The sequence below is a fragment of the Elgaria multicarinata genome, chromosome 8 (genome assembly GCF_023053635.1).
Source record: "Elgaria multicarinata webbii isolate HBS135686 ecotype San Diego chromosome 8, rElgMul1.1.pri, whole genome shotgun sequence".
Classification (NCBI taxonomy): Eukaryota; Metazoa; Chordata; class Lepidosauria; order Squamata; family Anguidae; genus Elgaria; species Elgaria multicarinata.
In genome coordinates this window covers 101822758-101839911 of record NC_086178.1, presented here as the reverse complement: position 1 = coordinate 101839911, position 17154 = coordinate 101822758, and the positions used below count along the sequence as shown (strand labels likewise).

At 41.9% G+C, this 17154-nt stretch overlaps 1 protein-coding gene across 9 annotated transcripts in view; it reads right to left on the bottom strand.

The window, feature by feature from the left end:
- The window catches only part of LDB3 (LIM domain binding 3), a 145865-nt gene that overhangs the window by 20466 nt on the left and 108245 nt on the right, over positions 1-17154 (bottom strand). Inside the window, exons 7-9 of one of the 9 annotated variants that reach the window (XM_063133129.1) lie at positions 15062-15231; positions 11856-11892; positions 5743-6071 (exon numbers count right to left, since the gene is read on the bottom strand). The exons of the other annotated variants lie outside the window; for them this stretch is intronic. Of the exons in view, the coding sequence (XP_062989199.1) occupies positions 5975-6071; positions 11856-11892; positions 15062-15231 (304 nt within the window). The 3' untranslated portion in view covers positions 5743-5974. Of the gene's footprint in view, positions 1-5742; positions 6072-11855; positions 11893-15061; positions 15232-17154 lie in introns of those variants that run through there. 9 annotated transcript variants of the gene reach the window in all.

The window sequence follows — 17154 nt, the reverse complement described above, 5'->3', positions numbered from 1 at the left end:
ATTCAGTCAACTAGCTCTCTGCTTACATACCAGTTTCATGAAGGGTGAATACAGATGACCATGGGATGATGTAACTACTCCATATGCTACTTGACTATGGGGCTGTCTAAATGGGTCTAAACGGAAAGCCCCAGGGTGGGTGCACTATGGCACTGTGTCGATTATACGACGCAGCACCCACCACACACACACCCTGGGGCTTTGTGGCGAAACTGCAGAGAAAAAAAGTTGGGGACTTACCCCAACTTTTTTCTCCGGAGTGAGGTGAGAAAAATCTGCCTTCTATCCTTGCTCTGGAGTCATGGAGGAGGTGTGGCTAGGCAGATAATGATCCCTGATTGGTCACCTAGGCAAAAGACAGGGGGCAGGACTGGCGAGCTTAATGGCCACCAAAAAGCCCACGCTGCTTCCCTTCATCTAAATTACTCGCTGCCCCTTTGCACCAGCGAAACCACGGGGTTTGGCAGTGGAGCGCCACCAACTGGGCCCCGTGAAGACAGCCCCTACGTTATCCTAAGTAGTAAGGAGAACGTTATCACACTGCTATACTTAAACCTGGGGAAGCAAGAGACTGGTACAATTCTATTGGCAGGATGACACAACTGACGATCTTTCTGAGTGCCTACATTCACCCAGTGGTAATTATTCACGGACCATCTTGGAGTGGGGGAAAAGTAGCTATGTGAATCATCCTACCTAAACCTTTAATTCAAGTGTCTCTATCAAGGGAGCTACTGAATGATGACGGCAGGGGAGTTGTGAAAGTTAAAATGAGAGGAGGGAAACGTAGTTTCTTACAGCAACACAGGAGAAAAGGAAGTGATACCGAATTGCGAGAAAAGGAAACCGCAAGTGAAGATTTCAACAAGCAAGTCTTTATTCTTAATAATTTTCTACTTTAGATGCCAGATGTCCTGACTTACAATCATTCTTCCTGATTCCCTACCAATGGGCCATATTAGATCGTCTAGTTTGAATATCTGAGCAGATGGTAGGAAACTAAGTTGCTGGCTATTGAGCCAGCACCAGTAGAGCTTTTCAAGTAGACACCCAGGGCCAGTTCACACATGCATGTCCATCACTTGATGACCAAAGTGTCAAATGATGCCTTTCATGTGCAAATGAGCCATGACAAATTAATCCCCACAGGCAGACCTTCCCATCACCTCAAATACCATGCTTTTCAATAGAGTCAGTTCACATATTCAGCTGAGAGCTGTCAAGCGTTGAACGATCAAGCAATGTATTTGCATATGTGAACCAGCCATTTTTGACTAGTCAGTCTACCTGTAAGAGTGCCTGCCATCTTTTCTCTGTTTTATTATGGACCACATTTTCCTTGGCTGTTCACCAACTTCGAACTTGGAATAATATAAGGTTTGGGGTTCATGGCATCCAATCTCATGTTAAATTAGTAAACCATTCCTGGTGAAGTTAGTGAAAAGGCTTTGGGCCTAGTCACACATTACTTTGTGAATATGGCATGAGAGGGAGTTTTGAGCAGTACAGTTTTTTTCGGTTAGAAAGCGACCATTAAGCATGCTGTTATCTGTGCAAAATTGAGTCATTTTACACATTATCCAGTATGAAATGAGCGAAAACTGGACAGTACAACTGTGTAATGGTAGAATACAGAATACTGCTGACTCATTTTACCACCTCATTTTGCATAAAGTTAAGTACAGCTCTTAAAGGTTAAGACGGGGGCAAAAGACTACCTCTTTCTTCCTCTTTTCCTCAGATAGCAAAGTTAGTGTCCCTTCCCAAAATGAATGACATGGCACTAAATGTGCTTGAGTTGATAACAAAGGAGAAATGTCTTCCAGCGGAAAAGCATCCTAGTTAGTGCAGGCGGAAGGACAAAATTGAGAAACAGGACAAAAATACGGCAGAAAGCAACTCTAAAGCCACGTGCTAACAGCCAGTCGTAAGTAGTCACTCCAATCAAGACACCGCCAGAGCTTAATTTCCACAACATACATTCTTTTAGTCAGGGCTGTGTGTTCATTTGTAAAAAAAAAAAAAAAATTCTACTCCAAGGTTACCCTCCAGTTTTGTTTCAAGACAAATGGAAGTTTGCAGTTCAATATTTTTTTCCTGCTTCCATTACTCATGGAAAGGGTCATTGCTTCATAGGGTGTGACCCCCAACTATGGGATATACTGCTTAAGCCTGTTCACTCTTTGATTTCAGAGGGGTTATCAAAGATTTCCCACATTAAAACAACACCTATGCATCCCTATGTTCTAGAAAGTACCTTTTTTAAAATAAAGTTAAGTCCTCAGGACGCTGAATTTCTTGCATGAAATGTGGAATGCACACAGCTCTGAATATAATGTTAAGGCAAATGAAAGCACTGGTCATATGAAGGCCGTCTATGGGGGTATATCTATGCCACAGATGTAAAATGGAGTCCTGCCATGTTCCAAGGGAACACTGGGAACTGTAGTTTTGTGAGGAGGGTCTAGGGATCTCCAACAGAGAATTCTCAGCATCCTCACTATACCGCCATCCCCAAGATTCTTTGGGAGGAAGAAACCACGGCAGTGAAACTGGTATAAAAACCAATGTAGGTTTATAGTGTAGATATGCCCCGAATGCCTTGTTTTGGCCAGCAGGATGCAGTAAATAAATAGGTGTTTGGCTTTCAGTGTTGAAAGCTTCAATATGGCACAGAAGTGACCCTAGGAGAAGCCTCTTCTGTTGGCCCAAACAAGAAGCAAAATTAACAATACAGGAAAGTACCTGAACTCTCAAAGGAGCCTTGATCCAGAATCCAAGAAAGATAATACTTGTCACAGAGTTGTAGAGATGTCTGGCTTGATCCTGATAGTTCTAATCACTGTCCTGGTAAGAACTGTTACGGCTGCACTACTTGACTCCACGGAAGCAGATTGGCTTTTCGGGATTCTTTTAGATCACATGCCACAAGCTTAGATACCTTACTGGCAGAAAAGAAATCTCTCCCTTGAAATATCTGCAAGCTAGCCTTTGCAACATCCTTCCCCAACCTGGTGTCCTCTAGATGTGTTGGATTACAACCCCCATCATCCCCAGCCAGCCGAATGGCCATCCCCCAGCCTGCATCTGGAGGGCACCAGAAAACAAAGCACGCACGCACACACACGCACACACACACACGCACACGCACACACACACACATCTAACCACTACCAATTTTGCTCTCAGCTCGTCATTTGGCCTGCCATCCAGGCACATGCAAGCGTACCATCCATGCACTCACTGGAACTCTCTCCAAATGTCCCCCATCTCAGCAACTGCAACCACAATGGACTCACAAAACCGCTTTTCAGATACTTTAAGAGAAAGACCAGAGGTTGGCTGAGACCTTGCTGGAAAGAAAATGACATCCCCCACTCTCGTCAAACTTATATTTCAGGATCTTTGCCCCAAACACGTTTTTTTTCTTTGTGGTTTAATTTCTAGGATGTTTTTAAAGTAGGGGAGCTTTCAGAAACAGAATTCCCCACCTGCATTCTGGATTGGTGCAGTCTATTCTACCGTCTCAGCCCTCCTTATCACCTCCTTCTACGGCAGCCTCCCCCAGCCAGGTGCCCTCTAGATATGTTGGACAGCAACTCCCATTATTCACAGTGGTTGGGTTTGATGGGAGTTGCAGTCCAAATATCGGGGGGGGGGCACTTGGTTGGGGAAGGATGTTCTAGAGCATGTCTAGAGCAGTTGTGTATCTCTCCCATTACTCCATGGGTCTTCCTTCCAGACCTGCAGGCTTCTCCCACCCCACCCCAGTAGGGCTGACCCTACCATTAAGCAGAGTGTGGTGGTCACCTCAGGAAGTGGTGGCAAGTTGTTAGAAGACAGAACTGTATGTGGCCTGCCCTGCGTCCACCTAGCGTTCTTTTGCTCAGGTACAGTAGGGGATGCTGTCTCATTGTCAACGTTGAAGTAAGATCCAACTGCCAGTCCAGTCAGCTTCTGTCTGTTGGATGGAGTGGGGGTGAGGGCAACAACTTTTCCTTTTTCTCAGGCAATGAAATGCCCCTCACGTATTGATTACTTTGCTCAATTGTACACATGCAGCAGTGCAGCTGCAATAAGAAATTATTTTGGGGTTAGTCTGGGGGGATATTCCCTTTGGTACAAATAAATGTGTCCATATATGTGTCCTTTGACGTAATGTATTTTAAAAAAGAAGAAGAGGGCGGGGGATTTGAGTTGGAATTGTGGAGTAACCAGATTTACTTTTTGCTAAGAAGAAGAGTCAGGGGTGGGGGAATAAAAGTTCAAGGGAGGAAAATGACACCGGAGAGCAAAGGAAGGAAAGCTGGAAAATGTCCAAGAAAAGTGTCAGCGGGACGCTTCTGTCCAAACCAACGAGAGGAACAGCTGGGCCAAGTTTTTGTGCAAAAGAGCAAGAAGCAGAATGCTAAATATCTACAGATCAAGGGGTGGGGGTTGTGAACAGTGCCACCTCCAAGGGCAAAAAGCAGTGGTCTGTTATGCAGAAAAAAATGCCACCCACAACCCCTGTGCAGATTTAGGTATGTTAAAGTTCACTGAAATCAACGGCTGCACTACAGTTGTGCATAGATGCAGCAGCCAGGTCTGTGAGCATGTAGTTTGGTCAAGGGATCAGCTATTGTGCCCACCAGCAGTTTGACAGGAAGGAGGCAGTAGTGACGACTAAATCCAACCCACACGCTCCTCCAGCTGTTTGGTGGTGCAAATCCTGTTTTTTCTGACACGCATGCAGTCTTGTTTGTGTGTACGTTTTCTCACACAGCATGAGAATCAGGAAAGCTGTTTCTGCCCCCAAATATATCCCCCTATCTGGATTGGGGTGAATGAACTTGAGTATTCATAAGCCTATGTTGGATTGTGGTCTCTGTCTGGATGCACTCTACCAAAAAAAAAAGAGATTCAGTCAACTACATATCTCTCCCCACTAGCTCAAAATCACAGATTATTGCTATTTTATTACTCATCTCGTTTGGCTTTCTTTCCTTTTGTTTGGAAATATATTAAGACTTTTGTATTTAATAATGAACAATAAGAATACAGGTTCCTCCATTTCTAGTAAAAGTGAACTTTGATTTTATGAAGCAAGGTACTTAAGGTAAAAAGGCACATAAATTCATCTGTTTTTAGATTCTTTATTTCAGGTAAACCACACTGCTATGTACAGAAAAAGTGGGGTTTCAAAGCAACAGCAATACAGAAAAGGCAAAGGTATGTCTAAAACTTATGCCATGCTTTAAAAAAATAATAATCAGTGCACAAATTTTCTCATATATTCTCATTTCTTCTAGTCTAACTCTCCAAGGTTCTATCTTGTGCCTTTTGCTTCTGTAGTTCCTGAGCTACCACTGTTCAAACTTTACACTCATAACAAGGTTCAACTTTCAAAGGCAACATGTTAAAGCCTGGACTCTTAAAGATACGCCACATACAAGTTAAAAATAAATTAAACTCAGGACATCAAGTACCTTATCTAAAACGATGTAATTGAACTATGCCACCTAGGAGGTCTACATATTTGGCAAACCCAAGCCCTAGGCACAATACATTTTCCTTTCCAACTTCCCAGTTCCAATTTTATTTAATCAGCAAGAACACGCTATATATGGTTTTTGCTCACAGGAATCTGTCAGTCTCCGCATTTCATATACATTCGTTTAAAAGCTAGAAATTATAACAGCAAAGCCAGTCAACATTTTAAAGCTACTCTTGGTGTAGTGACGGCCAACCAAATCAAATCAAATCAAATCAAATCAAAACCATTTTACAGTTCAGAAGGCGTACAGGATGGTGGAAGGAAACCAGGCTAGCAGCAGCAAACAAGTACAAGCACTTCAAGGAAAGAAATAACAACACCAAGTGTTACGCCTTTAGCGTCTCAATATATGGGATGCTCCTAGGTGCTACCTCAGAAGAGCACTTTATTCTTTAGAGTACGTGTGTCTTGCACATTTGTTTTCTAGTCATAGGATTTTTAACTTTTGACATTAAGGATTTGCGCTGATAGGCCGTGATGCCAGTTGCGCAATTTGGCAAAGCGTGGGCTGTTACGTTCCGTTTCAAACCTTTCCCTGTGGCATGAAGAAAGAGACAGAGGAAAAAAAAAGAGAGACAGGGAGAAAGAGAGAAAGAGAGAGAAAGAGAGAGGAGGAAGAAAGAAATGGGGTTAGGGACGATGGGCATCACTCCCTGATAATAACTAGGGCAATGGCAATTTATTTGGATTTAAGTTGCCTCAAAAATCAATACCAAAAAAAAAAAGGGACAAAATGAATGTTTTGGAGAAAGATTGGGGCAGTTTGACTGAATTTAAGATTGACTTCATTTAAACGCATATTCCTGTCCCTTGGTCTTAGTTTGGATTGGCTTGACAGGGCTGCTTTTGCTAGAAACGCTTCATGTAGCCTCATCGTTTTTCCGTCAGGTCAGGCGGCAAACGTTTACAGTGCACAAGAACAAAAGCAAATGTTTTCAGTATTTTAGTATCTGAATCAGCTTACAAGCCTTTGTGATAAAAGTACATCCAACACATATCTGAGTAGCTTATTTTACATAGCATTTCTGTTTGTTTTATCAGGGAGAGTGTGAATGAAATCCATTGCCTAGAGACAGTACACCAACCTTCTGGTAAGCTAAGAGGCACAGGACCAGCCCCAAACACTTCAGAATCTAAAGCAGAAAATCCTAACAACAACACTCCAATAAATAAAGTAATTTGCAATTTGACACCCCAAATTGCAAGCCTGTAGCAGCTGCTTCACTCTGCTTCATAGGAGGGCCGACCCTGCAGGGTTATAAGTCTTTAAGATGTCAATTGCCACCCCCTCTGTGATTCTGAGACTCTCAGTTCTCTTTCCACAGTCATTAAAACACTCAGGATCTGCCAGGCATCCTAAAACTCTGTGATCTGGTCTTTTTCTGGACTGCGCTGGTACTTTGGAGGCGCAATATACAATTGGAAAATTAAAAGAGGCGAGTGGACAAGAAGGAAACAGAAGAGAAAGATTTGTACAAAAGAAATCAATAATTTGACTATTTCAATTTTCGTTTTGATTACTGTTAGTAAATCTCCTGCCCACTTTTTTTTTGGAAGTATATGTCTCTGGAGGTTTAAATTTAAGCCCAAACACGTTTTTGTTTTTGTGTAGCTCTGGAGAGTGAAACAGGCTAGATGAAAAAATGAGAGCACACACTGGGCCCCTGTTCATATGTTACATTTCCCCCTGGCAGGGTTCTGTAAAACATGGTAGAATGGAACCTGAATAGATGAAACTGGTATTCTTTTTTTTGCCATAGAAGCCAGATTTGTAAGTCATATTTGAAGGTTTCTCCCAGAAATTCCAATTATAAATACAGTCCCTCTGAGGGGGCTTTATACTAAATGAGCAACACTGGGCTGAGGTGCCCTCAGCGGGTATCTGGTATGCTATTCTAATTAAATATGACTAAGTGCTGCCCAACTTTCCCCATAACTCAGGGTCAAACCAGACATGCAGCTGACTGTATGAATGCAATTAACATGTATAGTGTTTTTTTTAAATGTAAATAGCAGTTGCTCTAGCAGGACTGGTGAAAGAGGCAATGGCCACACCAGATGGGATGTGAATTGTATGAATGAAATGAATGCGGGAAGGGAATGTTTAACCCAGGGGAGAGCCCTTTGTGGCCTTCTGGATGTTGTTGGCCTACAATTCCTGTCATCCCTCACCGTTGGCTTGCTGCTAAGGCTGATGGGAGTTTATAAGCCAAAAATCTGGACAGTCACACATTACCCATCCCCTTGTCATGGCCATGATGAAAATTCCTTCAAGAGTGATATTTTCATTGGGAACATGGCAAGGAGAGAAGGGTCTTGCTATTTACTGTGTAATCTGTACAGCACCATGTACATTGATGGTGCTATATAAATAAATAATAATAAATAATAATAATAAAGGTTTAACCTTCCCCGCCCCTGTAGTACCAATGGTGATCAGCTTCCCCCGCAACTGCTATATACATTTTCCCTTTAAAAAGTTCATGTTGATTTCCGTCACATAATTAACGCCCCATCTAGGCTGGCCAACATCCCATTCTCCAGTACTCTTACATTGTTATGACAACTGCGGGGGCAGAGCTGTCAGAAAGCGGGTTCAAGTGATCTTATGCATTAGAGCTCCTGGGTTTTTAAACAAATTTTTAAAAGCCCAATTGTTTTTGTTTTTTAAGTTTCAAAGTAAGATGTGAACAGGGCCTCGTCCAAGCTGAAACAGCACAAACAACAACTAGCATAAACAGTGGAAATCAATCTTTTTTGAAAAATTATTATTATTTTTTTGGGTGGGGATACAAAAAACATAGACACATGGGGTCCTTTTATTGTTTGCCTTTCAGGGCACAACTGCACAATTGGAAGAAATACAACAGCCTCCATATTCCCTCTTCATAACATCTATGCAACCTTTATCTGAGTCCCCCATACTGGGGAAAGCTGTTACAGAAAGGAATGGGGAACTCTGGATTCTTATAATATGCAAGTTCTTCCCTAAGGTGTCTCTTTAGCGTTCTCTGGAACGTCTACCGAGAAGCTTCAACAGCGGGTGTGGGTGTGTGGTTTCTATCTAGCAGTTGTTTTCTAGCTAAGCAGCTCCAACCAGAATTAACAGGAGCTCCAAACAAGATTCTGTCTGTTTAAAATAGAACAACACAGGCAGCTATGTCCAAGACATCTCAGCATGATAAAGAATTCAAGAGATCTCATTAGAAACTGACACAGTACACTACAATTCACGGAATAATTCATGACAAATCCCATGATGGAGGAACTACACTACAGTAAATGATAACTTTTCAATCTGAAGCACCACATGCTGTTACACAGGGAAAAGGCCATGTATTAACCGTGGTTGACAATTGTTACAGAAAATCATCCCCCAGACCCAAGAGTGCTAAAGTATTGCTTGGATAAAGTATTGTTGTTTTCTTCTCTCTCTCTCTCTCTCTTTAACTCTAGAACCCCAGCCAGTTTGAAAGGATGCAAGAAAACAGGGAGTTCCACAAGGCCCCATCCAGCCCTTAGGATTTTGCACAGCAAACAAAGTTGAAACACAGACAGAGCACCAGAGAACAGTACTGATGTGCTAATTAGCAAGCGAATTCTCTCCTTTATTGACATTCTGAGAGCACTCATACTGAATTTTGCATCTATCTACGGGATTGTGTTCAAGGCCAAAGAACCACCACAAGGAGGCATTGCCTTTCAATTGTTCCGTGAAAAAGACAGCATAACTAATCACAGCCTGAAAGCACCATGTAACAAGCATTTTTCAGGACTTTCAGCATTGCATAGATGTTTGCAAGACCATTTTACTACTTGGATATTTAGGGGAAAGGTCTTTTACCTCAACAATGGTCTTAAGAACTAACCTCCTCTCTGAAGACCTCACATAGTGAATGTTGGAGGAACTACAGATTCCTCTGGCACAAGGTTCTTCCATAAACCCACTTCTGTGGAGGCCATGTACAATGTTAATAACTCTGCTATCACCATACTACTGAGACAGGGTTGTCCATCCAACTTTTTGGAACTATGGATGAATGTGTCTGCTGGGCTAACTGGGAAAACTAAAGGAATAGCAGGATATAATGAACAACTGCAGCAGCTCTATGGGTTTAAAAACCTGCTACTATGAGCACTGGTCCTTCTTCTATTTAAATGGAGCTTGGAAGCTTGAGGCAGTACTGACTGGATGTAAAACCAGCTCCCCTAACCCTTTGTCCCATCATGCACAAAGTCATGATGTTTATCAGTGGCTGAGCATCCTGGCACTCATAATTTTAGAAGCAAGTGAAATGCACAATGCTGACAACACACAGTACATGACGCATAGAAGATGGCTACATACTTCAAACCACATTTAACAAAATATGCAAATAGCTATACATCGGGGCAAATTGGTGCTATTACATACAAATTTTCTTTTTGAAAACAAAAAAAATACCCTAATGAGTTTAAAGTGAACCTTTCCTTTGCTGACCAGGGCCCTCTCTTGAAGGAGTATATTTGTGTTCAAATGCATGCAGAGGAACAACAAACTATCTCATATCAATTGGTCAGATTGTGTTACTTGGGGAATCCTGAAGAATTGTACCAAATCCTAAATACTTGATTGCTGGTGTAGAGATCATTACACAGGAGATGGTATAAAGACTTTGAGGGGACTGTAGCAGCTGTTAACAACTGCTATAGTCATCTGCAGAGAACACCATTCCAGTATTCTCTCAACACCATGGCCAACTTGCTCTCCTTCTGGTGGCTTCCAGATTCTTTGTGCACCACCAGAGAACAAAAGGAAAGTCTTTGTCAACTTCCTTGCTCTCCTTTCTTGCTGTTCAAAGCAACCAGGTGAGCCAGCAAGTGGTCAGGTGATGGTGTTGAGATGTAAAGAGGTTTTCCATGGGTGGCTGCAGCAGGACAGCTACAGTACCACAGAGGCTCTATTTATGTGTGAATCAGATCTCAGAATTGGTATATTATGTATGGTTTAGCTGCAATCAGAATGCCACTCTGGAAAGCTCTAAGGGCTGGATATGCATTTTCTGACCCTACCCAGTGTATATGCAGCAAGTGCAGATGCAACAGAAAATGCCACACATGACAATCTACATGCAGAAAGACTGCACACTAATTCCTACATGGAAGTGCCTTCCATGTACGAATTTTGTAACATGTGATGCAGCTGGTCAATCCATAAGGGTTGTGCTGTAGTCAATCTATAGGATCCATAGTACAGATAGTCTAGTAAGGTCAAATAGATAAGCAGAGCCATACTTTTATAATCATCTGTCACTTCCAATGGAAGTTGGAGGGCAGCCATATGTACCTGCAAATATACTTCTACAATTCCTGACATGGCGGGTGGGGGCGTCAGAAATGCAAATATACATGGAAGAGTCACAGGGATCAAACATCAGTAAAAGCCAGTCCGCATTAGCACAGTGGAACTTGGGTGAGACACAACTGTAAGGCAGGCTACAAACCCGAAGCTTTGCTTTGAAGAATATTCTCAGGGAGAAAGAGAGATATAAACAAGACAGCAGGTTAGGGTCTAGGTTTGTCTACTTCAGACAACCCTCTACTAAACTGGATGGAGGAACAAAGTGAAGCCTTGTAGCCCTATTCAAACTAGACAATCACAACAGCGTGGAAATGGACGAATATCCGAGCTTCTGAATGACAGACTACTTGAAAACGGCCAAATTCTAGTAGCAAAAGCAGTCCTGTGTGCTTATACTGCATTATTACGAGAAGAAACAATCCGAATAAAGTTGGTTGGGTTCAGTTGAGTTGGTTCCCCCCCGCATTTAGTTTCCAGTAAAACAAACTTAATGTTTTATTCATATCATTGGGAACAACTCCATTACCGTTATCATCTGCGTATCTCCATTGAAACCAGTGCCAATCACAGGATCATCCAAATAAATTGCTCATTAAAATGCCAACACTTGCCACACCGTCTTATCACATTTCCACCCACTTATAAAATGGAGGCAAGTCACATGCACACTGGGCCATGTTGAGTCCGTCGCACATAGTCATCCCGTTGCAAACAAGAAGGGAATTCCTCATGCAACGACTTGGCCAGGACTGAGCACGGCCGCTAAAATGATGCTGCTTTGTCATCTTTTCAACCTGGAGCTTCTTGTTAAGGCAACAGCACTTTTTATTTTTGTTTTTAGTGGTTTGAGTAAATGTAGTAGGCTCATAAAGAAAAAAAAATCTAATGTTTATCATGTTCAAATTAATGCCAGTTTAGAGCACTAAGTGTTGGTTATTGCTAAAGAGAAGGCCATAGTGTTTGCTGCTAGTTGCCTACCTTGATCTCCTCAGGGCATCTTCATCTGGATCTTGCACTGCAGGTGAGAAATTAACTCTGTTAGAGGTGGGGCGGAAAAACAAGACGACTGGGTGGAGCTCACAATGTAACTACAAGGAGAGGTGAGGGGTAGTTCAGGTTTCCTCAGGACCAAACTACATATTACGCAGGACAGCCTTCCCCAACCCGGTGCCTTCCATATGTTGGACTACAACTCCTATTATCCCTAGCCATGACCATGTTGGCTGGGGGTGATGGGAAATGTAGTTCAATACATCTGGAGAGCTCCAGGTTGGAGAAGTGTGATGTAAGAGATTCATAATTGGATTCCCCAATGTCTTCTTTCCTTCCTCCTTGCATCAATTTGCCAGTGGAAAACATATTCCCAAGGCTGCTTTTAGAAATGGAGGAGAAAACATACAGGTATATATTATACCTGTATTCTGTCATATCTGTGGCTAATAGCAGTGCTGGGGGGGGGGAGTTTAATCTCCTACCCTGTGCTGGGTCTCCAATCTAAATGCTACCCCCCACATGCCTGCTTTTAATGAAAGAAGCTGGGAGTTCCAGTCCTGAATCTCCAACAATAGCTGTAGTTTGACCCTTTAATTGGTACATCATGGTGCAGGAAAATGTTTAATAATTAGAAAAATAATAGGCAATAAACTAAGTTTCTAGATGTGGAAATAATGCAAATATGATTTTGTGTTTCTTCACTGCAGTTTCTGAAAACAAATTGTTGTGATGATAATTTCTAATAGTTGATTTCAACTATACTGAAATATAATATCGAAAATATATTTCTAATTTTTCTTCCTTTCTAAAATCCTGTTAAAATGTTAATTTTAATGCATAAAGTGCATTCCAAATTCATTTAGCTCAAGCTTCAAGTTAAAGGGCTGTTTAGAACTTCCCATTTATATGCCATTTTGATCCTCACTTTTAATAATTAGAGTGCTAATAAATTTGTTGGTTTTTTATCTTGGTCCTAATAATCAGATAGAAAAAAACACCTTTGAGATAAAAGGAGATGTTTAAAAAAAGAAGAAAAAACATACTCTGCAACTTTATTGTATTCCTCTTTAATCTGAAATTTGGGGACTTTTTCTTGCTTTGGAACGTGCATTCAATCAGCACGTTCAGTTGAAAGTGTTTTTTTGATTTTGCATATTATCCTTCCAGTCTTACTGGATGATCTAGACCCAGAGATCAAAGGTGAGAATACAGTCATACTGATCTTGTTGGTAACAAAAGCTGCTGTTATGCAGCCCCTCCCCCCCTGGTAGGGATATAGGAGAATTTTGTTTTGGTTTGCAAAACTTGAAGACATGTCATGTTTGCAAACCTGATTGCAAAAAGGAATTCAATTCTCAGGTAATTTTCACAATTTCCCAAATTTGTGTTCACGTTCACAAGTGCTCACTTGTGCAAATGCACATTCCCCCATCTGGATGTTCACACTTTTATCCTATGGGGGAAATGCACATTTTCAATTGGGAAAATGCACACTTTGAAAAGATGCTTGAATTCGGGAATGCGAATGAGGCAAACTGAGCTTTGAGAAGGAATTTCGATGACCTCAACAAGTTTGAACACTGCATGTTCACCCATCCCTGTTCTCCTGGACAATCTGTAGCATCAGCCCATGATGTTAGGGATTGCTCTGCAATGTTTTTATTCCATTGTGTCCAGTCTGACCTGGGGGGTGGGGTACTGGAAAGATTATTTAGGCCCCTTGGGAGTTGGCACGTGGTTTTGCATAGGCTTCAGTTGTATTTAATACCTAGATCAGGGGTGGATAACTTGTGGCCTTCCAGATGCTTTGTCTCACAACTCTCTATTTAGCATAGTCAATGATGAAAGATTATGGGAGTTGCCAATCAAAACACCTGGAGGGTCACAAGTTGCCCACCACTGATCTAGATGAAGCCATTGGGAGAAGTTTTCTGGAGCTCTGGAGTGATGACATCCAACTTTATCCCTTGGTTCCTAAGATGAGTTAACTTAAGAAAGTTCATGAGGAACATTTCCCATCCTCTCTTCTGTCCTGCAGCTATTTGCAATGACCCAAAATCTTTTGAACAATGTGGGATGAGTGCAGGGGACTGCTGGGGGAGGAAAATTGAGCAGATCTCTGCCTGATTCAGGGAAACTCACCCCTCACATTGTCACATGGCACCCTCGAACAAATACCAAGAAGCCAAGCACTCCGGGAAGCTCACCACAGCTGACATTAACATCCCTTTAATTCTTTATTGTAAAAATGTTTTAAAAGAGGCCAGCTCTGAGAAGAGTGCCAGGCCAGGTGACTGGAGCCACTGCTGCTATCTTAATTCTCCCACAATGCCTCTGGGCCCCACCCACAAGATAGTGCCACTCTACGATGTTACATCAGGATCCAGAGGCATTATGAGAGTAAATGCTCCAGATGTCCAGCCAGTCTAGCACTCCGCCTCTCAGTGCTGCCTCTTGCTGGTGCCTACCTCCACTCTCATAAGTTTACGGGAGGGCTTTGCTTGCCTCCTGAGGGTGAGGTCTTGCAGGCCTGTGCTGAGGAAATGATGGAGGACATCTTGCCCAAGAGACCCTCTCAAAGTGAGTGGCATCCCTCTGCAAATTGTGAGCGTCTACTGCTAGAAACAGGGACTTTATAGCTATGGCCCCAGGGCAATGAAACAAACACCCTCCGGACAGAAGTAATTGTTCATCTTTGTTTTCCTTCTTTAAGGATGGTAAAAACGCCTCTTTTTTTCACTGGGCCTTGGCGTGCTTTCCTCACAGTGACTTTTCTGGCTGCCTAACACATTTTCTGGTTATTTATTCAATTTCCTTAACTCAGTTAATCTAATAGTTGTTTAAGTTTTGTTATAAAACACTTTTGAATGAATAAAAACACAATTCCAGTTCCTTTCTTCATGTGACAAACTTTCAACTCTAAATTAAATTAGTGAAATACGCTTTGGGGGAAATAATAATAGAGAAAACTGCTCCAGGACGAGCTTTACTTGGCTGAATGCTCATTATAAATGAGTAAGGATCACAATTCCAATGAGATTAAAGGGTTCCTCTCATGGATGGAGACCTAGGATATTAGTGTACACTAGAGAAGATCTATACGAGCATTGACGGTTGGTGTATAAAAGAGGGAAGAGAGAGAGAAAGAATTCCATCAAAGACGTGAACTGGGGCTTCCCAGTCTGACTTACTGTACTCAGTTCCTGTCATCTGAGCCAGGATGCGGAAGGACTTGGACTGCAAGTGGGAAGAACGGCGGCTCCAATCATCGAGCTCATCTTCAGGCTTGCTCTGAGTTTTAAGTACAGCCTGATACACGGGAGAGGCACTGTCTACATGAGGATCTTTAACGGGGAGGCTACTGCAATGCAGAAAGAGGTGCGCTGTAAAATAGCTAACGCTGCTTCTGCCCGCCCTCCCCCAAAACCCTTCCTTCCATTTGTCTGCAGATCCCTAGTTTATATTGAACAAGGTGGTTTTCTTTTGGTAATGGTAAGTTTGGCATGACTGATTGGAGAAGAGAAAGAATTCTAACCTGCATCTGTTTTCAGGATGAGGATGAGGATGGATCATCATCGTCCTCTCAACAGCATTGCCATCTACTTTTTAGAAATGGCCGGCACATGGACTAATCCATATTACAGCATCAAGGCAATCTACTCAAAATAGGCCATTTATTCAAGTGGCCTGCAATTATCCAAAAATACTGGGATTATCAGATAAACCATTTATAAAGAATTATGGATCACTCAGCATGGGATCACTCATGATTCCAGTGTATCACTTGTGATAGTTTATGGGTCTGCTGGCAGCAGGCTTGCAGTCCAGGAGGAATCACATGGAGGCACTGCCTGCATGAACCAGCATCTCCATGTACAGCGGTGGCCGAAATTGTGGACACTTTTTGAAATTTTCATGTTTTGCAACTTTGCATGCTTATAGAAAATATTCTGTTTCACGAAATTGAAATGTTTATACGTATATCAATTGAAAGACCTGATTCACGTAATACAACAATCCTGCTTCTTTTCCTGGGTGTCCAATCAACCCTTCTCTTTGGTGCCACTGCTCTATTTATGAAGTACGTACGTACACTTTTAATTTGAGAAATACTTCAAATAGTTACACAATCTCCAATTGCGCTTAAGTTACAGAACAAACAGCAAAACTGACTTTCCCCAACTTGAATCACGATGTATCGCAGCTACTGCCATGTGACTGGTCCCCAGAACAAGGACTGTGATTGGCCAGTAGGGATTGCAATTCCAATCCGCTTCTTCACTCAATCACACCTGTGTTTGTTTCTAGACTAAAGTAAGCATAACTTTTTTTATACTGCAGATATTTGCATTCTATTTTTTGTATTGAATTCAGCATTAAATTCTCTTTCAATTGATATATAAACATTTGAATTTTGTGAAACAACATTTTCTATAAGCATGCAAAGTTGCAAAACATGAAAATTTCTAGAAGTGTCCACAATTTTGGCCACCACTGTAGATCCTATTCATGTAGCCACCACAACGGTAGAGTCCCAGGAACTCCATTCAATGTATTTTTTTTTCTACATATGTAGATTGGCCCTGCAGCCTTTGGACCTAATGCCATGTTGCACATGAGCTATATTCTCCATGGATTATGAAGCACTTTTCTTGTTGTTGTTGCTATATCAGCAACTGCCTAGTAAGTTTTACACGGAGAAGCGATAAACATTGCTGTGGGTATTGAACAATAAACCTGACAGCAATAGCTTGAAGGCCACATCTAGATTACTAGTAAATTTTGGCAAATCTTCTAACTTGAGTGGTTTTGCTCTTATATCATGATGGATTCCCAAAGGGATAGACTGAATGATAAGCAGAGAGGGGGTCATTAAAACACAGTTGGCTAAGTAATTATAGAGGCTTGGTTGAAGTGGTCAACAGACCTATATACTATTGTCTACTCAATTCTCTATGATCCACCTTCTACCATTGTCATTTTGCTACAGATCTGTTACTATATTCTGATTGACTAGATACCGTATTTCTTCGATTGTAAGACACCATCGATTGTAAGATGCACACTAATTTCAGTACCACCAACAGGAAAAAAAAACCTGACACACCCGCGATTCTAAGATGCACCTCATTTTTAGAGATGTTTATATGGGGGGGGGGAGTGCATCTTAGAATCGAAGAAATTGGGTATATGGGCATTCTGAATCCAAACATTGTTTGGCCTTCATCCTACAATCTTATCCACTTGTGTGTACACAAGTATTTCCCCCCCCCCCTCAATTTCA